This window comes from Dermacentor variabilis, chromosome 5 (genome assembly GCF_050947875.1).
Source record: "Dermacentor variabilis isolate Ectoservices chromosome 5, ASM5094787v1, whole genome shotgun sequence".
NCBI classification, from domain to species: domain Eukaryota; kingdom Metazoa; phylum Arthropoda; class Arachnida; order Ixodida; family Ixodidae; genus Dermacentor; species Dermacentor variabilis.
This window is the reverse complement of record NC_134572.1, coordinates 124,924,213-124,948,901: the sequence shown is the minus strand read 5'-3', so window position 1 is coordinate 124,948,901 and position 24,689 is coordinate 124,924,213. Positions and strand designations below refer to the sequence as shown.

At 47.5% G+C, this 24,689-nt stretch overlaps 1 protein-coding gene across 2 annotated transcripts in view; it reads right to left on the bottom strand.

Moving 5' to 3' along the window:
• LOC142583140 (atrial natriuretic peptide receptor 2-like) overlaps nucleotides 1-24,689 on the bottom strand; it is a 385,116-nt gene that overhangs the window by 237,709 nt on the left and 122,718 nt on the right. For both annotated transcript variants that reach the window (XM_075693481.1, XM_075693480.1), the window contains one exon: nucleotides 18,179-18,335. In XM_075693481.1, coding sequence (XP_075549596.1) covers nucleotides 18,179-18,258 — 80 coding nt within the window. In that variant the 5' untranslated portion in view covers nucleotides 18,259-18,335. The remainder of the gene's footprint in view (nucleotides 1-18,178; nucleotides 18,336-24,689) is intronic.

Below are 24,689 nucleotides of genomic sequence, written 5' to 3'. Positions count from 1 at the left end.
TAAGCTTGTGAATTAATGTTGTATTGGCGCGATCCGACTGGAAGACCATTCCCAATATCTTTACGCTTTGAGACGAAACGATGGTGTGTCCCTGCAGTTGTATGATGATAGTGCGCGAGTCGGATGCGTGCTTCTTTCGCGGTGAGACCAGGAGTAACTCCGACTTTTGGGGGGCGCAGCTGAGGCCGCATGACTTTGCATAGTCGCCCACCACGTCTGCCGCTTCCTGCAAGCGGCTCTCCATTGCTCCGATGGACCCTGTGGACGACCAGATGGTAATGTCGTCAGCATGTAGGCCATGCCGGATCCCCGGGATGTTATCGAGGAGCGGCGGAAGGCCTATTAGGGCGATATTGAAAAGGAGAGGGGATAAAACTGCGCCCTGTGGTGTGCCACGCCCGCCCAGTATGTGTACAACCACACAACGTTGAATCCTCTTGCGATTCAACGTTGTGTGGTTGTACTTTGTCCTTTGCGTATATGCTGTTGTGGTGCAACAGCATATATATATATATATATATATATATATATGTATATATATATATATATATATATATATATATATATATCAGTGGCGTAGCCAGAAATTTTGTTTGTGGGGGGGGGGGGGAGGGGGGCTCACGTTGCAGATCGGCCTCCAAGCTTTAGCTCGGGTGCTCCTATTTAAATACATGTAGAAGGGGAATTCGTTTTTCCCCGCAACCACTGCACCGAATTTCACGAGGTTTGTGGCATTTAAAAGAAAAACTTAAATACTAGTGACTGTTGGTTTTGAATTTCGAAAAATTTGCCAAAAGCTCAAATTTTCAGAAAACGAATCTATCTAGTTTAAAACTCTGTCTCTCAACAATGAAAAACGATATCACAATTATTTGAATCACATCTAATAGTACATCTACAGCGGACAAAATAGATATGTTACACATGAATTTAAAAAAAATTTATTATGGAAATACGGCTTTTGCAGAACCCTTGTACACAACGCAACCAATTCACGTAAGGTACAATTTGACATGGCAAATCCGTCCGCCTTAACTGTTATAATAGATGCCGTTTACAAAACCGCGATATTTGTTCTTGATGCATAGCTATTAGTTTGTAAACGTCGTGCTTCTATTTTTTTTAACTTTTGAATTATTGAACATATTTTAAACACAATTCAGGCCCTAAATCGAAATTCCACTTCCAACAGAGACTAGAATTTAACTTTCTCCCTCAAATGCAACAAATTTCATTAAAAGCGATTCAGGGATTATCTCAGAAAAGCGTTTGTGCGTTTTACATGAATTTGAATAGGCCACGTCGGAGTTGGGACCGAGCTAAAGCTTCCTCTTAAACAATTTGTCGAGGGATCAAATACATGAATAATAACTTCATTGCCATTGCCAAAGATGCTGCAAACGAACTCTTCAACACTACGCACTGTCAAAACAAGTAAAACATGCATTTTTTCACAAAAGAATATACTCGTATGTACCAAAAATTGTGCCCAAATAAACTGATATCAATGCTTCCATGCTTTTTGTCTATTTAATAAGTAAAGAAAATATCACACGAACTTTATAACTATATCAGTTCGAAGCCAGGAAAGCAGTGCATGCCGCCGATATGAAAAATGAGAAGGCTATAAAATGAACAAGTTGAGGACAAATACGTTAACGAAACTTTGTCCTTCAAGAACCATGTTTACATTCTTGTCCATATGCAATGGCCCGTGAAAAATCTCAATGACGCTGTCATTTTTTCTAATGTATTACGCAGGAGCAGCTGTCACCGGTCGTGTATTGTAATTGCACCGAAATTATAGTCCCAACAGAGAGAACGTATAAAAAGCAGAAGTTCTGCAAGATATACGAGGGCGAGTCAAATGAAAGTGAGTCAATGCGAATATAGGACAAACTGGGTACTTTATTTAAGAGTAGTCTCCACGAGCATTTAGACATTTGTCCTCCGCGACTAACGTGTCGAAGCCGCGACAAACGAGTCGCATGATTTTCGTCTAAATAAATCTCCTTGGGTTGCTGCTTCAAAAAGCCTGCTACTGACTCTTTCACGTCATCGCCCGACACGAATCTGGTTCCCTTGAGCTGTTTTTTCGTTTGCCGCAAAATGTGGAAGTCGCAAGCAGACATGTCTGGGCTGTATGACGGATGTTCCAGCGTTTCACATTTGAACTTTGCCAGTTTTCTGTTAACCACATCAGCGACGTGGAGACGGGCATTGTCGTGGAACAAGATGGCCCCATTCGTCAATTTTCCATTTCATTTGTCCTTTATTGCGACACGCAGCTGTTCCGGTGTTTCAAAATATCCGAAACAATTGATAGTGTCTCAAGATGTAAAAAAAATTATCAGTAATGACTCCGACGATGCGCACACAAGACTCCTTTCCTTTCCTCTCCTTTTCTTTGCGCACACAAGACTGATTTGCCATGTTCGGCTCACCCATTCCACCCCCCCTCCCCTTCTACGCTTCCACTCGCACATACAGCATGCGGCACGCGGTCACGATGTTATCGCTCTTGAACTTTATACGAAACGTGTGGGCGACGGCGACAATAGGAAGTCGCTTGTAGTGTCCATATAATTGCTATCGCAATAATACAATAAGAGCAATTGGCAACTGAAGCGTCCCGTGCCCCATTAGTTTCCGCAAAAGAAGAAGTAACAAAATCGAACTTTCACCATGGGACAATTCGCTGCCTCGCAAATATGTTCTTTCTTTCCTTCCATGGGGCGAGGGCACCGTGAAATGAAAAAAATGCATAGGAAAGTATTTTGGCCACAATCGGATGCCCGCTTTGGGCACCTAATGTGGCTACCGAAGGAATATCGAAGAAAACATGAGACGCTTGGTTCACCGAGAACCATAGGCGTAGTGCTCGGTATCCTACACCGGCCAGACAAGACTTTCTGGAGAGGTTGCACACAAGCGAACACAGTGCAATCCGTCGAGTCCCCACAGTGATGGCGGCGAGCGACCGTTGTTTCTTTTTCTCGTCTGCTAGCCAGAAAGCGTCCAAAACTCTGCCAGGTGAAAATCCACTCGGCCAGAACAAACCGAACGCGCTCCAAAGTGAGCGGCGCGGTGGTCGGGGCAACACGAGAAAAACGTACGTGCACTGGCTGGCTCTGGCAACTTGCGGGTAGAGTAGCGAGAACAAAAAAAAAATTGAAGCAGCTCAATGTGTCCTCGCGAATAAAAGTCAAAGTAGAAAAAATAACTAAGAACGTAGTTACCATGGCTGGCTTTAGTGTCCTGACATGGATGTCTTGGCGTAGGTGAAAAAAAAAAGTTGATATTTTTATGTCACATGACGGCACAAATGAACCACCAGAACGCTTCGTTTGATCGGACCTCACTGCGTGCTTTGTCAACATGTCTGCTAGCGTGTTGATTTGGCTTGTCTCGTTGTATGTTCCGATGTAAGACTTTAGAAAAGTCAGTAGACCTTTGTCGTCTAATGTGTATGACAGCATTAAACATACAAAGTTCTCCAATTGAAAATCTAAACCACAACTTTGTCAATGTCAATGCACCTTTCACATCAAGGGTTTATGAGGCTTATACCGATAAAGTTTGTGAATTGACATCCATGCGCTCCATAGATTCCGCGGCCTCGGCGAGATGCCGCGGCTAGCCCGCTCGCCATCAAAACGCACTTGAAGCTTTGCGCTTGGATGGGGCTGCTTGGCGTTATGCTACTCCCGGTGCATGGGTGTTACCGCGAAATCCAGCCCGAGTTCGCAATGTTCATGGTGAAATGTCTTTCAGATCGTGAAAAAGACATTCGAGACAAAATCCAGAATGATTGCCGACCCCGGCGGTTGCTTTGGTCGGCAGAGCATGGACAGCACGAAAAAATTTCGAAGGGGGCTGAAGCCCCATAAGCCCCCCCCCCCGGCTACGCCCCTGATATATATATATATATATATATGAATGATATGATCGAGCGATGCTCAAGAAACGAGCCGCCGCGAGAACGACGATGAAGTTGGCCGGTGCGCTTGGCGCGAGCGAGTGTCGGCCTGGCTGCCTGGCTCCAGTGCAAATAGCCTGTAAATAGCGTCTTCTGTCTGTCTTTTTCCACACGCAACATTCTGGTGGAGGGCAGCGATCCCCGTCCTCACCACGGAACTCAGAAGTGGTCGGCACACCGAGCTTGTCACCATGCCTCCCGGTGACGCACCCACCTCTGCAACGGCTTCGGATTGTCCCACTGCTCCAATCGTCACGGTCGCCCCCACATCGCGACCCAGGTGTGTTCTCTGGCCTGGAGGGACAGGATGTTGACGACTGGATCAAACTCTATGAACACGCCAGTGCTAATAACAGGTGGGACACAACGATTATGCTCGCCAATGTCATCTTTTATCTCGGCGGCACCCCACGCGTGTGGCACCAAACGCATGACGACGAGATAACCAGTTGGGACAGTTTCAAAGAAAAGCTCAGGGAACTGTTCGGCGACCCCATTGGGCGCAAGGCTGCCTCGAGAAAGGCTCTTGCGTCTCGTGTTCAGTCATCTACGGAGCCGTACGTTTCCTACATCCTCGACGTCTTGGCTCTATGCCGCAAAGCTGACGATACTATGTCCGAAGCCCATAAAGTGTCACATGTTCTAAAAGGCATCGCAGACGACGCTTTCAATTTGCTTGTTTTCGGCAACGTATCGACTATCGACGCCATCATCAAAGAATGCCGTCGCCTTGAACAAGCTAAGAGCCGCCGTGTCACACACCACATCACGCGGCTACCCAACACTGCTGCTACGTCGACATGTGAGGATCGACCACGTCAGACCACCACCTGTGACGACGTCACTCGTATTGTTTGCCGCGAACTCGAGGCCACCTGTTCGCCAGCTTTCTCCACGACGCCTCCCGATCCGCCAGCAACCACCATGGCGATAATCCAGGCCATCGTCCGACAGGAATTTGAGAACATGGGTCTGAACTCCGTGTGTTCCACGTCTCAACCCAGCGTTCCCCAGTTCTCTAGCGGCCCTCCTCGTCCTCGGCAGTCCTTTTCCGCCACATCTCGCCACAACCCGTCCGATTGGCGTACCTCTGATGACCGGCCTATCTGCTTCCACTGCTGCCGCATCGGCCACGTTGCTCGTCACTGCCGCAACCGATGGCCACCACCTCCTCGTACATACACCGCCGCTTATTCCCGCACCTTTGGACCTTCCGTTCCCTATACCACCCGCCATGAATCCACTGCCGCTGATGCTCCGGCTCCGAACCTTCGGTACAGCCGCTCGCCCTCACCTCGACGTCATCAGTCTCGTTTGCCCCAACCCCGTGGCTTCTCTTCGCTGCCTATCGCCTCCCGGATCCAGCCGGAAAACTAGACACTGCAGCTTCTGGAGGTGAAGCTGCGTTGTCGACCGTGCTCTCAAATCCTCTGCTCACGTTACCCACTAACCGAGACCTTCTTGACGTTGACGTTGACGGCTATCCTGTCACGGCACTTATCGATACAGGAGCACATCTTTCAATTATGAGTGCTGCCTTCCGACGAAGACTGAACAAGCTCCTCACCCCAGCGTCGGCACGCGTCATCCACGTTGCGGATGGCGGTATTGTGCCTATCATCGGCATGTGTACGGCACGCGTCAGCATCACCGGCCGCCACACTCCTGTCCTCTTCACCGTAATTGCCCATTGCCCCCACGACCTCATTCTCGTCCTCGATTTTCTCTCCGCACATTCTGCTCTTATTGACTGCTCTTCCAGTACCCTTCGCCTTGTGTTGCCGATGCTTGCAGAACCTTCTGACGCAGTCCACTGCCGCTTACGTCCCACCGGCTTTATTCGCCTGCAGCCAAAATCAATAGCCTACATTGAACTGTTGTCTTTCCCACCAGTTCCTGATGGCGAGTACCTCGTCACTCCTCTGCCCGACATTCCAATAAGGTATGACGTTACAGTGCCTCACAGTATACTTAATATTACTGGGAACCGCACTCACGTGCCTGTCTGTAACTTTGGATTGGCAAAGCAAATTCTACCGCAAGGTATTGCCACCGTTGATTGTCTCGGCGACCAATACGTCGCAGCGTTATCGACCGATGGTCCTCGCGAACTTAGCAGGCCCCTCGCGCCATCCTCGGGTGCCGATCCCAATATAAAGAAAATGGTTGCGACGGACCTGTCCTCGGCGCAGGCTGAAGAGCTTTGCCAAGTGTTATCGTCCTACCGAGATATTTTCGACATCGACGATCGCCCTTTAGGCCAGACGCTCGCGGTCAAGCATCGGATTCTTACTGACGATGCTACGCCTATTCACCGACTACCGTATCGAGTTTCTGCGTCGGAACGCCGAGTAATTCAAAACGAAGTCAACAAAACGCTCGATAAAAACATCATTGAGCCTTCTTCGAGTCCCTAGGCGTCACCTGTGGTGTTGGTTAGGAAGCAGGACGGCACGTGGCGCTTCTGTGTAGACTACCGCCATCTGAGCAACATTACTAAGAAGGACGTCTACCCGCTCCCACGTATAGACGACGCCCTTGACTGCCTGCACGGTTCCAGCTATTTCTCGTCTATTGATCTTCGCTCGGGATACTGGCAGATTGCTGTTGACGATATGGACAGAGAAAAAACGGCCTTCATCACACCTGATGGCCTATACCAATTTAAGGTAATGCCATTTGGATTATGCAACGCCCCTGCCACCTTCGAGTGTATGATGGACTCCTTGCTCCAAGGTTTCAAATGGTCCACATGCTTCTGCTACCTCGACGACGTCATCGTCTTCTCGCCAACGTTCGACACTCACCTTGAACGTCTCACAACTACACTTGATGTATTTCGAAAGGCGAAGCTGCAACTTAACTCGTCCAAATGTCGCTTTGGCCACAGGCAAATTACTCTTCTGGGCCATCTCGTTGACGCTTCTGGAGTCCAGCCTGATCCCGACAAAACTCGCGCTGTCAGAGACTTTCCGGTTCCGAAGACAGCCGCAGACGTTCGAAGTTTTGTAGGGCTATGCTCGTACTTTAGTCATTTTGTTCCAGATTTTGCGACAATTGCTAGACCCCTAACTAACATTTTGAAGAAAGGCGTACAATTCTCGTGGGGCACTGGCGAGGCCGCCGCCTTCTCTCGTCTCGTCACTCTTCTAACCTCACCACCCATTCTCGCCCACTTCGACCCTGATGCCCCTACATAATTGCGTACAGATGCCAGCAGTTATGGCGTAGGTGCCGTCTTAGCCCAGCGTCAGCGTGGCCAGGATCGCGTTATTGCTTATGCAAGCCGCCTCCTAGCACCATCGGAGCGCAACTATTCCATTACGGAACGAGAATGCCTTGCTGTTGTCTGGGCGGTTGCGAAGTTCCGTCCCTACCTTTACGGTCGCCCTTTTTCCGTAGTCACTGACCATCATGCTTTCTGCTGGCTCTCTTCGCTAAAAGATCCTACAGGCCTGCTTGGTTGATGGGCTTTGAGGCTACAAGAATTTTCATATTCTGTTGTGTACAAGTCTGGCCGCCTGCACCAAGACGCTGACAGCCTGTCGCGTTACCCTGTTGACGACTCTGACTCCTCTAATACTGCCAGTGCTTCTTGCGTATTCTCTGTATCACAGCTGCTTCATTTCACCGACGAGCAACGCCGTGACGCCTACATCCGAGCACTCATCGACCGTTTTGAGTACTCTCCGGCCGATGCTACTCTACGCCTCTTCGTCCTCCGTGACGGTACTCTGTACCGTTGTAACCTTCATCCGGACGGCTCTGAGTTGCTACATGTAATACCTAAACACCCCCGCTCCACCGTTATCGAAGAGCTCCACGACGCACCAACGGCAGGACATGGCGTATCTCGAACCTATGACCATGTACGTCGCCGTTTTTTCTGGCCGGGCCTTGCCCGTTCCGTACGACGTTACGTCGCCGCTTGTGAAGTTTGCCAACGACGCCAGAAGCCTTCCCAGCTCCCCGCTGGTTACCTGCAGCCGCTCGAGATCCCTGCCGAGCCCTTTCATCATGTCGGCTTAGACCTTCTCGGCCCATTTCCGTAATCTACATCAGGGAACAAGTGGGTTGCAGTCGCGGTGGACTACAGGACCCGCTACGCCGTAACCCGTGCTCTTCCGACCAGTTGCGCAACTTATATTGCGGACTTCTTCCTACATGATATTATTTTGATGCATGGTGCTCCGCGTCAATTGCTAACAGACCCTGGCCGTACGTTTTTGGCCAAAGTCATCGACGACATCATGCGTGCCTGCTCAATACGGCATAAATTTACCACCTCCTACCATCCCCAAAAGAACGGCCTCACTGAGTGCTTGAACCACACCCTTACAGACATGCTATCCAAATACGTTTCTGACGACCACCTTGACTGGGACCTGGCTCTACCTTACATTACCTTTGCATACGACTCTTCCCGTCTTGAAGCTGCTGGATTTCCCCGTTTTACCTCTTGTATGGCCGCGAACCAAGGCTACCACTGGACACTATGCTTCCGTCCGCCACAGCTTCAACTAGCGATTATGCCCGTGATGCAATCGCCCATGCTGACTACGCTCGCCAACATGCGCGCGCTCGTCTACAAGAGTGTCTCAAGACAGGCAGAAGCAACGCTACGACCTCCGTCACCGTGATGTCCATATTGTGCCCGGCAGCCTCGTGTTGCTTTGGTCACCTTCGCGTAAAGTTGGCCTATGTGAAAAACTCCTTTCTTGTTACACAGGCCCATATCGCGTGCTCCGCAAAGTGACTGATGTCACCTATGAAATCGTTCTAGCCACGCCCACTACGTCCTCCGCTGTGACAACCAGTGACATTGTCCACGTCGCCCGACTCAAGCCCTACAACTCTCCATGCGCCTTGGACATTTAACAGCACCGTGACGGTGCTTTTGCCGCCGGGGGGTAGTATTACGATATGATCGAGCGATGCTCAAGAAACGATCCGCCGCGAGAACGACGATGAAGTGGGTCGGTGCGCTTGGCGCGAGCGAGTGTCGGCCTGGCTGCCTGGCTACAGTGTAAATAGCCTGTAAATAGCATCTTCTGTCTGTGTCTTTCCACACGCAACAATATTATTGTCCCGTCACGCAGCACCACATAGCCTCATCGAAAAACCAACTAGCCCATATCACCACCTTCTAAGTTGTGTATATGACAAGGCCTCTTGCTCGTTAGTCGATGCGGTGTTCACAAACAATTCTAGTATACAATTAATCGACTTGAAGTAATGCATCTTCATTGGTTTCTTTCAGTTATTATTACTTATCGTTATTATTAGGCGCACAGTGCTTGAAGCCTGCTTCACCCCCGCCGTGGGTCCGCCCGATATTGTACTATCTCCGGTATCATACCGCGCTAAGCTTTCTTTTATTGTTGACGCACGAACACAAAAAATACATGAAAATCTTGATTTATTTCATTTTATTCGATGACGGCCCGCTAGCTGGTGTCAAGCGGAGCAGCGACTCCCATGCACTTTGAGACACCGAGATATACTTATTGAAAACAACCAAGGTTGGTCAGAGTTTTCCAAGTAAGCGTTTTTGTTTACACGCGCTTGCTGCTACACTGTACAGATATATAATTAGAAATTTCCGAATGCATCGAAGTATCTTAAGATACAAATGAAAAATGTCGTATCGGATGCAGTAATTTGAATAGTTAGGTTAAGTGAGCGGATGAGATAAGGAAGTTTGCAGGGGCAACATGGCCACAATTAGCACATGACCGGGGTAGTTGGAGAAGTATGGGAGAGGCCTTCGCCCTGCAGTGGGCGTGGCCAGGCTGATGATGATGAGGATGTATCTGTATCTCAAAAACGTTTTTGCCCTAGTATATTGTATCATATCGCGATACAACTGCAAAGGTTCATCAACCGTCTGCAGTAGCACTTCTTTTTTCTTCGGCGTGCATAAAAGCGTTCGAAGCATTAGCTTATTTTCGCCCTTTATCTCATAAGCTGGGTAGCACGTAATTGTTATCGTTTCTCCACACAGGTGGCACGTACCCACCGTGGGGAATCAGCCGTGAATTGGGCGGTTTGCACAAAATGAGTAAAGTAGTTTAGAGGGGAAAAAGAAAAAGTAATGCGGTTTATCCTTCCTTCCTGCGCATTTGTGCTTTTGTTGTCTATCTAGATAAAAAAAATAATATATAAGAAAATATAAAGAACAAGTTATCGTTTTTTAGGAATACATCGACTGAGAAGTGAGGGCGCCTATAATTAGCTTAAACCAACTTATTTCTCAAGAATTCCGCTTAATGGTGAGCGAGGCGATAGGGAAAAAAGGCAAAAAAAAAAGAAGGCGAAGTACTCACACTGAGGAAGGACTTCGAGGCGGAAAACTGGAAATGAGCGAGCTAAAAATATATCTACAAAGCAATACATTATAAGATGTACTGATCTCAAAAGGAAAGCGTAATAAAAAGTCAAAACAGTTGGAGGTTGAAGAAAGCCCTCGTCGATGAACGCCCTCTTTCACCGACCATCTTAAAGGGGCTGTTTTTCCATCTCTTTAAGAAACGACAAAACAACAATACCGCATTAATGTTCTCCACTGTGTTCATCTTCTTGAGGAAACGAGAATGGTCTAATTGCACGTTTCACTGATAGAGTCAAGAAAACTTCTTTGTGCAATAAAAGAAGAACTAGATGTGAAACCCCAGCGCTCAGTGGCTGGGCCATCTGGCAAATTATCTAGAGCTCTGTACAGTCTATGACGACATAAACTGCGGGAAAATGAAAGAGAAATTCTGCACTGGGTTTCTTTTAGCACTCAAATAGACGCGGCTACATTTCGCCAGTGTTATTTCGCTTGCACGAATTATTCTTAAAAAAAGCATGTTTCATAGAAGGTCAAGTAACGTTTCAAATAGGAAAAAAAAAATTACTGACGGTGTCAACACGGAGCTTCTCTAACGCATACCCATACCAAATATGCACGATAACTATTTCTATATGCAGCATTGTGCAAATACCATTCTCACAGTGAGCTTGTTAAAAAAAAATTAAACGACTCATCCATCAAGTTTTCTTGCTGCTTTCCTGCGCCCGAAATATGCATGTTGTTTTTTTGCACCCCATTTGCTTAACCTAGGACTCGGCGATACCTACAGCGCCAGTGAAAACGCTGAAATCAGAGCATTTTATATATTAATTTGCTTCCGAAATTCCTTTCCGCGCAGACTGCAGCGTCGTACATTAACAATTTTCGGCCGCGGATGTTAGGCAAGAACACTCATGCTGTTCATTTGTGACTGACTGTGCATGGAGAATATAACGCGCGCATCAATGATATTGTAACGGTGTTAATAAAACAACGATATTTATTAAGGGCTACCTTGTGCCCACAAGTAAAAGTCACTGCGGTCGTGAAGAAATCCACGGCAGTCGCTTTCTCAAACTGGGCTCGAACCGTCTTCCTCTTTCGTCTGCGTGACACCTCGTGCGCGTGGCGCATGCGAGCCGGGTCCAACCGGCTAACCCTGCCACGAAGGTCGTTGCCCGTTGCTGAACAACAACACGGTATACGGCGTGCACAGTGTGCAATACGAAGGGCGCGCAACTTGAACGTGACCAAGTTGTAGCGGCATTATACATAAAATGACGACCCTAAAAACAAAAACATGTTTTTGCTTTCTAAAGCTATGAATGATACAGCTTAGTGCAATGCAAATTAATTTCGTTTGCAACTGACCCTAAGTGCGCTGTCTAACGGCCTACATTCGAAATGTAACGCAAAAGTAAGAACTGACACGTATACCGTGCAAATGTTAAAGTTCATTTAAAATTTACTCTGTCTATTTTGGACATGTATCCGATGGCAATTTATAAAATTTGCTCTAAGTTAAAAAGTGCGTTTGCAGGCGGCTTAACTATATGGCACCCTCGTATCGAACAAGGCTACGAAGGGAACGCCACAATGGGAAGAAAAGGTTTGGTACGGCGTGATGCAAGCGGAGTTTTGAGTGGAAGCAGCTTAAGTCACTGCCGACTGACAGAAATTGAAAAGAGCGAGCCTCTTTCTGTCGCCTGCATTTATTTCGAATCTGTAAGTTGAACAAGTTTTATTTCGCCACGTCAATTTTCGTAATCTTCTTTTTTTCTTTCACCTTGGGACAATACAAGAAACATGTTGTGATACAGAACTTCTCGGGTATAAAATGGTCGCAGGGCTCCTTGAAGGGCGTATCAGTTCGTCAGTATGCTAATCTAGTCTGCAGCGAGAACGATAACGAAGGCACTGTCGAGTCCGAGGATCGCTGAATTATCACAGATAGGTAAAAAATAATACGCTGTGCGATTACTCATAGTGAAAAGACGCTTCTCCTTGCATGAATGTGCAAATCAGATGTAAAGTCCGAAGGCCTCGTCGTGCGGTAGACCAGGCTGCGAGTGCATTGAAGAACAATATACGCTCGAAGAGCAAAGAGCAGCGCGTCTTACGCTGCCGTTTATTCCGGCAAGAGGACGGAGAACCCCCGTGCCCTAGATTGCCATACTTCGTTTTACTTATTCCTTGCACGAGCTATTTGTTTCCTTTAATTGACATTCCCGGCCCACGAATTGCTATGGGTGCATTTCTAGAAAGCACGAATTATGCGTAGGCCACGCGACTAACTTGCTGTTTCCGAGCGTTAGGCGACATGTGCGCACAATTGCGTTGTTTCCCGTAATATTCTCAAGGACATGCGCGAGTTTTTACCACAGTCTGGGCATGGAATCGTCGAGTACTACGAAAACATCGCCTTCAGCAACACTATAGTGATGTCTGACACTGGTCTATTATGAGCGCTTCTGAAGTGTATTAAATATTTCTTGTAGTAGCGATTCCAGATGTCTTCTTGCATCTTGTGACGCTGTATCTGTGTTTTAAGCGGCTCAGTCTGGGTGCTATATGCACTACGGCCTCAGTTGGCAAGTCAGAAAGTGCCGTCAGCCGTTTGCTATGTATGTAAGAAACATGCACGTGTCAAAACTTCTGGTTTCTCTGGTGCACGCAGCATATGATTACGTCAGCGGCCTACTGTTGATAATCGCTTCGATTTCAGTTAGGACCGTGCTCATGTGACCGTAACCTAGAAGGGGCTCCCGAGAGATTTCTTCGAACTGTCCTTCACTGATGGCACCATATGCTCCAAAAATCCACGCCACCAAGGAGCACAGTGAGCATAGCATTTCCACGTAATGCGATGAGCTGACAAATGATCGCCAACCTCACTTCCGCGAACAGTGTCGTACACTGGCCTGATCCAGTTATTAAGCTAATGCCTTCTTCTTCGTAGACGTGGAGAAGCAAAGGGCACCAACCAATGGTCAATGCGATTCTGAAAGCCTTTGATGAATTCATGATTATTTGGCACTTTAACAATGTATTCACAGGTGTGTGCGATTTCTACCGCTTCGATCACCTGACGAACACCACTGAAATGACTTTGTAAAACCACTTCAACGAGTCTTCGGGGAGTGCTTTGACCGCCACTTCTGTTGCCAAAGACATTGACGGTAAGATCAATCTCTCCTAAAACCTTGAGGTTCATTCTTTAAGATACTTGTTTCTTAATTAAGGTGCGCTGTCTTGCCATTGTCCGGAATACCCCTGACGTAGCGCGAGCCCTTGTAACCTCTTAGCCAACCTCTAAACGCTACAGAAGTACGCTCTCTATGCTACTTCACTTTGACACAGCCTATATGGAAGCACTCCTCGTCACGTTTCCCGGCGGAGTCTCTACACGAGAACGTTTAGCGCCCATTTTGGAACACTTCGAAGAATCGCGTGTCTTTTTTGACTGTGCGAGCAACTACAACCTTACGTCGACAGTCCCTTACTCAGCGTCCCTTCGTGACACACCTGAAACAGCAGCGACCCGACGAGAGAAGAAGCTTTTTTTTTTTCAAGTGGACTATCGGCGCGTCGCAACCCTGCGTTAAGTGTGCCTTCAGGAGAAGCACGCCTTCTGCTTTGTCATGGCGTTGTTATTGAGGACTGCAGCCAATTCCGTGGGCTGACTCTGACGACTGCCGGAAGGCTGTTGCTGACCTTCTGCTTTCTAAACTCCACTTCGATGCGAACGTTCTTGAGCAGTTCCTCAAGTTATTGTTTCGAGCTCGGCGGGTCGTTCACACTTGACGCCTCAAATCAACGTGGTTGGTAATATTCCACCATTATTTCTTGCGGAAAAGATTTTGTCAGCGCCTCAACTGCATTGAGGCATAGCGAGCCCGAGTCCTTTGAGGCCCCTGATATTCACAGGCACAAAGTCACACAGGCTCCTCAGCGCAGTAACGTTCGGCGATGTAGTAATGGGGTGAAGAGAGCGGATGTTTTCCCAGTGTTCTTGCTCAATAATTGGCACACCTACGAACCGATCCTTCAAGGCGTAAATGGCGTCCTTGTAACAGTCGTACGTCGTTAATATGCCTGCAATAGCGTGAGCCGCCGGGTCGTCTAGAAGAGACCGGAGGTGGCGGAACCTATCGACGTTGTTAAGCCGTGCATTTTTCTCTACCGAGTGGCGAAAGAAGTCCCTAAATAATAACCATTTTGCAAGGAAATCGCCGAATCTCGTTAAGTTAGCTTAGGAATCCTGGCTAGGAACACGGCGGAATCTTCTCTCCGGCTTGTTTGACGGAACATAGATGATCGAGTCAGTTTTGAGATCACCTGCGGGCCATGACGTAGCCGAAGATCGGACGTTTAGCTTCTGGGTGTGACGTCGCAGCAGATTAACCGTTCTCACAGCCTGGTCCTCGTACTCCAGCACAGAGTCAAAACAGCAGCAATCTCGTCGTCAGTCATTTGTGCCTGAAAATCGGCCTAGCTGCTTAGTGGCTTCGGTGCTAAGGCTGCTAAGCACGAGGACACAGAATCAAATCCTGGCCGCGGCCGCCACATTTCGATGGGTCCGAAAGGCAAAACCACTCGTGTACCGTGCGTCCGACTCCCAGATGGTCGACATCAATCCGGAGTCCTCTACTACGGTGTGCCTCATAATTAGATCGTGGTTTTGGCGTGTAAAACCCCAGAACCTATTTTGTTATATATATACATTTCTGCCTGAAGTGCCTCGTTGGCCTTGGCGACCTCGTTGTTACTCTGCTCGAGGCGCTGAAGAAAACCACGAAGCGCCACGAGATCAAACTCATTTCTGGCTAGAAGATGCTCAACTTCTTTGGTCGCCGAGCTGCTCTCGTGTTCCGCAGGCCTTCCATGGTCCCCCACGAAAGCCGTTCTCAGGTTTCGGCACCTGCGTAAAGTCCCAAGACCTCGTTGTCCGGTAGTCCAGGCTCCGACTACAGTGAAGGAAAATACGTTCGAAGAGCCCAGCGTAGTGCGTTGCACTCTTCCCTTTATTCCAGCAAGAAGACGAAGAACCTCCGTGCCCTCGATCGCTTCACTTGATTTTTCTTTGTTTTTGCGCAAGCTATTTCTCTGCTCTTATTAACTTTACGTGCACAGAACGCCAGCTATATTGAAGTACCCCGATTAAGTAAAAGATTGCTCTTCACATGTACCCTGCATTCTGTGGTACTCAACGATACCGTGCCTCACCGGCCGAAGGTCGAGCTAAGCTACCTACGTCGATTCAATACGCACCCAAAGAAATCACGGATTGCTGATCAATTGTAACCTGACGTCCGAAGCCAGCGCAAAGGTTTTGCGCTGTGTACCTTGAGGGACTATAGGACAGACGCCATAGTGAAGGCCTTGGGAATCTTTCTCTCTTGAATGAAACCTCTATGCGCGAGTGTTTCCGCCTTCCGCCCCTATTGGTATGCGACCTTGATCGAGAATCGAACCCGCAACTTCCTGTTAAGATCAACGATCCCCTGTGGCAGATACGCGTCACCCAGTCTTCCTCCGCTGATTCTGCAACCTATGCGCGCGACGTTGAATATCATTCTTCATGCTGCAAACGTAACGCGGTGAACGTGACGAAGTTTGAGCTTGATGGAACGTTGTCTTAATTTCGGTTCTCTATATCTGCAATAAAAAGTACGAAAGAAGCAGTAACAGAAAGTTTTACCCGAAGTGCAAAAGTCAAATATACTCTACCCTACGGAAGCCATGCCCGAAAATGACATCTTTTATAACGACTCGCAAATTATGCCGTTTGACATATGTGCGCCCGTTGTGAAAGCGCACCGAATCGCTGAATACAATCGCGTTTTTCAATAAAGTGGGCGGGATGACGTTTCTCAGTGAAAATCGGACGTCCATACGACTGTATTGCTGAGCCCGACACGGTTACGAAACTACGGCGGCGAATCCCCGATATGCCATTACGCAACGGGAATCCTCGGCGTTCGCGGTGACCCGTTGTGAAAGCAATGCAATCAATATATGCAACCATCTTATTGTCGTGCGCGGCCGCTGCTAGCGACAAGCATCTCGGTGCTGCGAATGTGCCAGGGTGTCAAAGTCATCGTGCCGACAGAAACAACACGTGCGCTTATATGCGCCAGTAGCAGCCCCGTGATGTTTGGCTATACGCGTGCCAATGTCGCTGGCTAAAGCACTCAGCTGTGCTGAACACGTGGTCGCGGATTAAATTGGTGGCCGAGTTCCGTTGAAAGCGTAATGCGAAAATGACCACGTGCAGGGGTGGAACGAAATAATACGGGATCCACGAACGGGCGCGCCAAACTGGGTAATTCTCGCGTATCCGACGAAGAAAAATGGCATAGCGCAATGCGTTTCCTTTCATGCCAGTGTGCCTGCCCATACGCCCACTTCTAGGCAGCCCACTGTCGTCGAAAATCGCGAAGAATGTGAAAAATCACGCTGTGAAAGTGCCGTCTTCGGCCGGCTGGAGCTTGCAGTGCATTGTCACACGTCAGAACGGTCGCAATAGACGCCAGTCTGCAACATCCCACATCGGGCTGGCAAGACGTGGGCAGGCAACGAGCGCGAAAGCACGCGCATGCGCCGTGCCATGTGTCGACACCACTTGCTTGCTTCTCCATAATGCACAATAATGAAGCTTGGAACGCGCTTGACATCCCGTATTGTTTCTGTCCCCGCACGTACAGTAAAGGGGAATAGTGCAGCTACCGGAGATGTAGGGGAAAAACACTTTATGTTAGTTTCGTATGCTATAGACATGGCGCGAAAAGTGAGGTAGCATGCAGCCAACGTCTGCCTGTTCGAACAATGTAAGGTGCTGGTAGAATTGCGCGTTGCCCTGCTGTGCACTAAGATATTGTTTATTTTTTAAATTGTAGTTTTCCCTACGCTTGAGTCTCAGCTGTTGATCCCGATGGGACTTGTATTATGCCTGCTTTAAAATGTACCAGGTGGTCACAGCGAGCTCGGGATCCCTCCACTGTGGTGGCGTACATTGTAACCTGTACGGGGTGATCACTTGTAAGTTTGAATAAATTTTAATAAAATCGCCTGTTTCAGATAACATAACTCTAGTCCTTGAGTTGAATTACTCAGACAGGCGGACATTACTTGCACGAGAAAGTGAAATACATATTCAAATAAATTAAAGAGGAATAATTAACCTGTTAATTAGATTATGGCACATATTGCAATTTACGAACTGTAGCCGGTGAGTTTGGAAGACGTATTCATTTGGAATTATTTTTTAAATTACACCAACTTGGAATTATGCGCCATCAAACTCGCCGTAAAAATACACTGTTGTTCCATTTGCTTTTTTAACGAAATCTCATCCCCTTCTATGCATTGAAGCACAAAAGTAACTGGAACGCCCACGTATTTCATCTCACACTTTGGGAGTATCTCGAAACTGGTAGCCATATATTTTTTATCCGTAATGTTATGGCTGCGCTGCTTACTTTTGTTCTATGGCGCTTGTTTTTCTCTCTTTCTCGCTCTTTTCATTTTCGTATGGAGCTCATTTGTTTGCTAGCACGTTTGTCGGTTCTAGCTATATAGTTTTCCGTCTGTGTATGTCCGTCCGTGTATGTCCGTCCGTGTATGTCCGTCCGTGTATGTCCGTCCGTGTGTGTCCGTCCGTGTGTGTCCGTCCGTGTGTGTCCGTCCGTGTGTGTCCGTCCGTGTGTGTCCGTCCGTGTGTGTCCGTCCGTGTGTGTCCGTCCGTGTGTGTCCGTCCGTGTATGTCCGTCTGTGTATGTCCGTCTGTGTATGTGCGTCCGTATCTGTGCGTCTGTGCATGTCCGTCCGTCTGTCTGTTAGAGACGGAGAGCAAAGCACCTCACTTGTTTAGCCTCCGTATGACGTCCTTAAGCTCCCGGAAGTCGGGCCTTCTTGTGGGGCTGCTCGTCCAGCAGCGGTCCATGAGCCGTGAAAGGTCGTCGCCGTCCCCGTGCCCACACCGGTCTTTCAGAGTATGCGAGTTGATCGTGCTTTTCGATCCTGCGTGATAAAACAGTGCAGCAATTAGAAGAATATCCGAAATCAAACCATGCGTGATTCTCCGACAACGAAAACAAATTGCCGCCCGAACAGTGGTGTAATTTTACAGCCATGCGCTGTTGCCTGCGGACAGCAAGTTATGGTTACTTTGATTTGTGGATTTTTGCGAACTGCACTTATGTTGAGTTTGCTTTCGGGACTATTTGAACAATGACATTGGTGTGTGCGATTCTACAGGCTGGTTTAATTTGAATACGATTAGCATTCTGCATGTGTAATAGACTTCACACACTTTCCGGGTGTTGTCTATTTGTCTGCTTGCCTGTCTCAATCTACCGTTGTCCTGCCAACTTGGGTCACGGGTAGTCCATGCTGGGGTATGGGGCTGCTGTGATGAGGGAACCAGGTCCGAAATCAATCACAGGGCCAGCTTGGGTGACGGATGCGCGACATTGGATATGCGCCGCTCATCAGTCAACCCGTCTTACAACAACTTGGGTTACTGGGTGTGTGTCAGTGTCCCATGTCTCGCTCTGGAATAAACGTGTTTCACGCCCACTAGGGCCGCCGGCGATGCGTCACTGGGTGGGTTTCTGTCTTCAACGAAGCGCTCCGACACAAAACGTGAGTTATTCGGTGCTGGGCGGAGTCAAACCCGCTTAATACTGTATGATCAGACAATAAGACTGAATATATGCTGACACGCGTACCAGGTGGGGAGACTTTGGTGCGGCGACGCTAAATGGGCCGTATCGGTTGTTGCAATGAGGTGCGTCAATACATTGCTTCAATGCTAATCGCATTAACGTCGACATTCAACGTGAGATGGGTTCTGCTGGAATTTTCAAAACTATTCAAGTTTCTTTTGTACGGTTAGCATGCCTCTGTGTTCGGGGTATTCTTGGGCGGGTTTACAAGGAGAGAGGCAGCCACAATTTCCAAACTGTGCCTTGGGATAGCCAGCTGTAATGTAATCTGGCTTCCGATTTGTCTGCATTTATTAAACGACAAAGAAAATAAACAAACCCTTACATAACGGCCATCAATGTCGTATGGACAGATGGTTGGATGTTATGAGAGTCCCCTTTGGAACGGGAGCGGTGGGTTGCGCCTCCAAGCTCTTGCTACTATACTGCCTAATGTCCTACCTAGGTTAAAGAAGAAAAAAAGAGAAAGAGAAAGAAAACGATGAACTCCCACAACCAAATTTTCTGATCCCCTATTGTAAATTTTGCTTTTGTACCTTTCCGTTTTTTGTCATTTCTCTACTTTTCTTCCACCGATCTTCCAATCGCCTCTTACCAATCTCTAGTGCGGACATGCTTACTTTCCCCCTGCTCTCGTTGAACCCAAGGGTTTCAACGAGGCCAGTGGTGCCTAAATCGACCACTGGGCAGATATCTTCACATACTAATAAGACATGATCCATCGTTTTCCTAGTTTTACCGCAGCACGCACATGCTTCTTCCTTCTTATATCTCGCTTTATAGGTGCGTGTTCTAAGGTATCCTGATCTCACTTCGATAAGTAGTGAGCTTCCCTTTGAGTTGTCATAAATTGGTTCTTTCCTGATTTGGTTTTTTCCTCTTAAGAAGTTACTCATGGCAGGTTTCTTTTCCATTGCCACCACCCATGAGATTATCTCAGCCTCTGTGAATTTCCGCTTGACGTTCTTTATTCCTGTGCTGCTCCCCACACAGGCTGCATACTTGCTGGTAAGCTTCCTATTTCTTTTCCTCCACTGTGACTTAATGCTATTCCTGTACAAATACCTGAACACTCTCCCAGCACACTTACTTTCTTCCATATTCCTTAGTCGTTCTTCATAATCAATTTTTCTGTGAGCTACCCTCACCTCAAAACTTGTCCAGCCCATGGATATCACCCTGCATAGCTTCCTTTGTAGTCTTCCCGTGAGCGCCCAATGCGAGGGGTCCCACTGACCTTTGGTTGCCATCGAGTCCTGATTGCACACCTGATTTAAAGCAAACAAACGCATTCTAAAAGTAAGCTCTGAAACAATTACACCTTTCCACATATACCCCGGAGTACCTCGTACCTACTGTATCCCCATAGCGCTCTGTGTTTCATTATGGCTGCATTTCTCTTCCCCTTTACTGCTATTGTTTTTTCCTGTGTTTCATACATCTATTGCCTTTGTTTATAAATATACCAAGGTATTTATATTCTTTCACCCTAGGTATTTCCTGGCCCTATATTGCCACTGTCTGTTTACTGTTTTCATTGAATACCATAACACATGATTGTCTAACCCTAAATTTCAAACCTAAATTCTCGCCTTCCTGTCCAAAGACATTAGGCAGACGTTTCAAATCCTTCGCTTGTTCGCTAGCAACACACTGTCGTCCGCATAAAATTAAACCTGGAAGCTGCTGCTCTACTACTGTACCCGCCTGTTTGTATGAGAGATTAAAGCCGATATTACTTCCTTCTATCGCCCTCTCCATCCTCTCCATGTACATCATAAACAGCAGTGGGGATAAAGGACACCCCTGCCTTAGTCCCTTGTTGATATCAACTTTCTACTCGCTCCTCCTCCCTTCGTATTCAACGCAAACGGTATTTTTTAAAGTAAATCTCTCTCAAAACCTGTAGACAATCGTCACCTAAGCGTTCACCTTCCATAATATCCCACAAAATGTTGCGGACTACGTTGTCCTAAGCTCCTGTAATGTCTAAAAAGGCCACATGTAACGGTCTGCTTTCTACTTTTGACATTTCGATACCCTGAGTAATAACAAATAAGCCATCATCGAAACGCCTACCAATTTTAAAAGCATTCTGAAGTTCTCCCAGAATACCATTATTCTCTGCCCATGCTTGCAGCTTTAATTTGATTGCCTGCATTGCTAACCCGTATATTACCGATGTGATGGTCAACGGTCTATACGAGTGAATTCTTTTCCCCTCTTATCTTTATAAATTAAATTGATTCTACTTTGTCACGAACTGTCTGGTATTCGTCTATCTTTTAAAGTTTTTTCCCACTAGAGCTTCTTTACTTTTTGGTCCTAGTTCATTACTCAGCCTAACGGGAACCTCGTCTAGCCCTGTGGCTGTGCGCTTAGGAATTTTCTCTTCGGCTTTCTTCCAGTTGAAATTTGTCGGCACCAGCTCCTTTTCCATCTGATTTCCTTTCATGCCCCTTTTTTTTTTCTTCAAATACAACCTTGTTATTGCCTTGGAAAGATCCGGGTGTTATTTTTCACGTGTAATTTAATGCCGCTTCCCCTTCCAGTTTGTTTCCATCTTCGTCTAGGATATGTTGCGTTGTTGTTGACTTCTTCCTAATAATTTTATGTGGTTTCAAAATATTCTAGGTGCGGCCTTCTTCTTTCTCACGTATTTCTGACAACCAATGTTCACTTTCACCTTTTATCTTTGCTACCACCAGTACTTGAACCATAGATTTCTTCTCCCGGTATATTTCCCATATACTGGCTATTTCATCCTGCGGCAACTGCGCCTTCTTTGCCTGCCTGCGCTCTCGGGATGCTTTCTGTCGTTCTGCGATCGCTTCCCGTATCTCCCTGTTCCATGCACTTACGCCACAGAGCACTCTAAGTGCGCTCAATGTGTGAGCTCGCGTGAGAAATTCATATTATCATAGGTGAATTCCGTTGCAGCCTAGCACGAAGGCTGCTTCCCGTAAAGAGGGACATCGCTTGAAAGGTCGCTCCTCTGCGCATAGATCAAGCGAAAAAGAAGTGCTTTTGGTCCCTAAGTAATGAGAACTGTGCGCTTCGGGTGCATTTCGAAGATAGCTGCGCTTGGAGGCTGTTGGAGGCAAACGTCGATTACCTTAACTTCAGTTAGACACTCCCGGTTTTAGAGAGCACGCGCTGCACAATCATTTGACGATGGTAGAGTAGTAAAACGGTAACGGCGACTGTAACGCATTAACTGGTTTTCTGCTACCGAAAAGAATGGGGTATTATAGGCTACCTACTAACCGAACAGCTAACCGCGCTCAACTTAAACAAAATAAAGACGCTAGGGGTGTGCGAACAGTCAAACTTTTTCGAATACAAATTGAGAAAATGTCTGCTATTCCGTTCGAGAATCCACTATCCACGGATAGAATCAGCAATCATACAGTCTAGAATGTTCCGGTACATGCAGCGGCGTCTTGCGCAGAGCGATAACGTTAACAGCTCTTAGTAGGTGAAAAGCCGGTGACGAGAAAAAGAATAACCAATACACGCGTGCCAATATTCATTTCCTTCGAATTGAAGGAATAAATACACAAATTCTCGAAGGAGAGAGGGAGACGAGAGTTTCCGTTCAGAACGATTCCGTTGTAGGAGAGCTGCGGTCGCAGCGCCGAGGCACAAAGTGTTAAGCCAAGGCGTGGATCACACAGCTTCGGCTCAGCAGGTTTCCGCAATGCAATAAGAGTGATTCGCTTTTAAGCAGCCTATACAGTAATTTGTTTCGTTCTGCGTGTACGTATTTGTCTAGATTTATTGTCTGGCCAATGTCACCATGTTTGCATATCTTTAAAAACAATGTGCGGTGCCTGTAGTGGCCCACTTGTCTCCAACGAACGCTGTATGTGCTCTGGTGACGTTCTGTTCCATCGTTCACATTACTGGCATTGTGGTCACATCCTTAAGTAACTCAAGTCGGCTTTTTTTTTTTCTTATTTACAAATTTCACCTACGCTCTGAGGACGACGTCCAATTGCGAACATGTGCATGTGTATTATACAAACACGTGCAAATAAATGCTCACATGCCTCATTTTTCTACCAAACAGACTCCGCGTAAACTTCACGTTTCATTTTGTTCGCTTGTCTGTGTTGTGCTGTTCCTGTTTTCAGTCCAAATGAGAAAAGATTTGATATTCTATTTCATATTCAGATTTGGTTTTCTTTCTCTCAAATATTCGTATTCAATTCCATTCAAAAATTTCGCTTTTCGAACACTCCCAAAAAGACCTAGTCAAATTGCCAGGTTTACCGTCCCATAGCCACAAACGGTCAATGTTTGGGGACGCCGTAGTGGGTAGGCTCCGGATTAACTTGGAACCACCAGGGGTTATTAAACGTGGGCCTAATTGTATAGCGCTTTATGCACTACGCCTTCGTGGCGCTTTTTGCACTGCTCCACGGCAGGCATTCGAACCCGCGACCTCCTGCTCAGCAGCAGTACGTCATAGTCACGCCATTACGGCGCGCTTCCAGCCTATATAGGGAGTGACTGCAGCTATACCCTAACGTCAGATGCCGCGTGCCACTGCTTACTGCGTAGTTAGTACAGTGCGGTTCACTGATGCTCCTCAATTAACATAAACGGCGTCGTCAGCAGTGCGTGGCTGCCCTCTCAAGGTCGAGAGAGAGAGAGATAAACGGAGAGGGAAAGGTATAGAAGGAGGTTAAGCAAAGTCAAGAGTTTATTAGAGGAGGAGGAGGAGGAGACAAAGGAGAGGAAAGACAGGGAGGTTAGCCAGTGTAAGTACCGGCTGGCTACCCTGTGCTGGGGAAAGGGGTAAAGGGAATAAAAGGAGAAAGAAGAAGAGGGAAAAAAATGGAAAAAAAAAGAGAAAATTCACACAGTAACGCGAAACTACGCGCTACAACGTTCAAAGGCGGTCGCACAATTCGCAGTTCCTTAAAAACTTCAACAGAGCCCTTAAGGCCTTCAGTGCCGAAGCCCGTCTGGACCAATGTCCTAGAGCTTTTTCCTCTGTAAAGGGGCGATTGTCCAGTTTTGCGAGAGCGGTCACGAGCACTTTTCTTCGCACTGCGTAACGGGGACAGTCACATAGGAGGTGTTGAATCGTCTCCTCGCAGCCGCAGGTGTCACAAGTAGGGCTGTCGGCCATGCCAATGCGGAATGAATATGAGTTCGTGAATGCCACGCCGAGCCACAGGCGGCACAGAAGTGTTGCTTCCGCTCGTGGCAACCCTGGTGGTAGGCGGAGTTGCAGACGTGGATCCAATTTGTGGAGACGTGCGTTCGTGAAATCACTGGTGTTCCACAGATTCTGCGTAAGCTCGCGGGCGAGGGAGCGAAGACTTGTGGCTGCGTCTGTTCTTGACAGCGGTATGGGTATAATCTGGGCACCATCATGAGCCGACCGGGCAGCGTCATCCGCACTGTCATTTCCTGAAATTCCACAGTGTCCCGGTATCCACTGGTAGATGATGTTGTGTCCCTTGTTGATTGCGTGATGGTGGAGCAGTCGGATGTCTGCGACTAGGTGCTCATTTGGTCCATGGTTGAAAGGAGACATCAGTTTATTAGAGTGCGGGTACACGGCACTTCACCGTACAAAAACTATCCTCGTTCTGCATAATGTACGTTAACGTATACTGCCGCATTCGCTGAT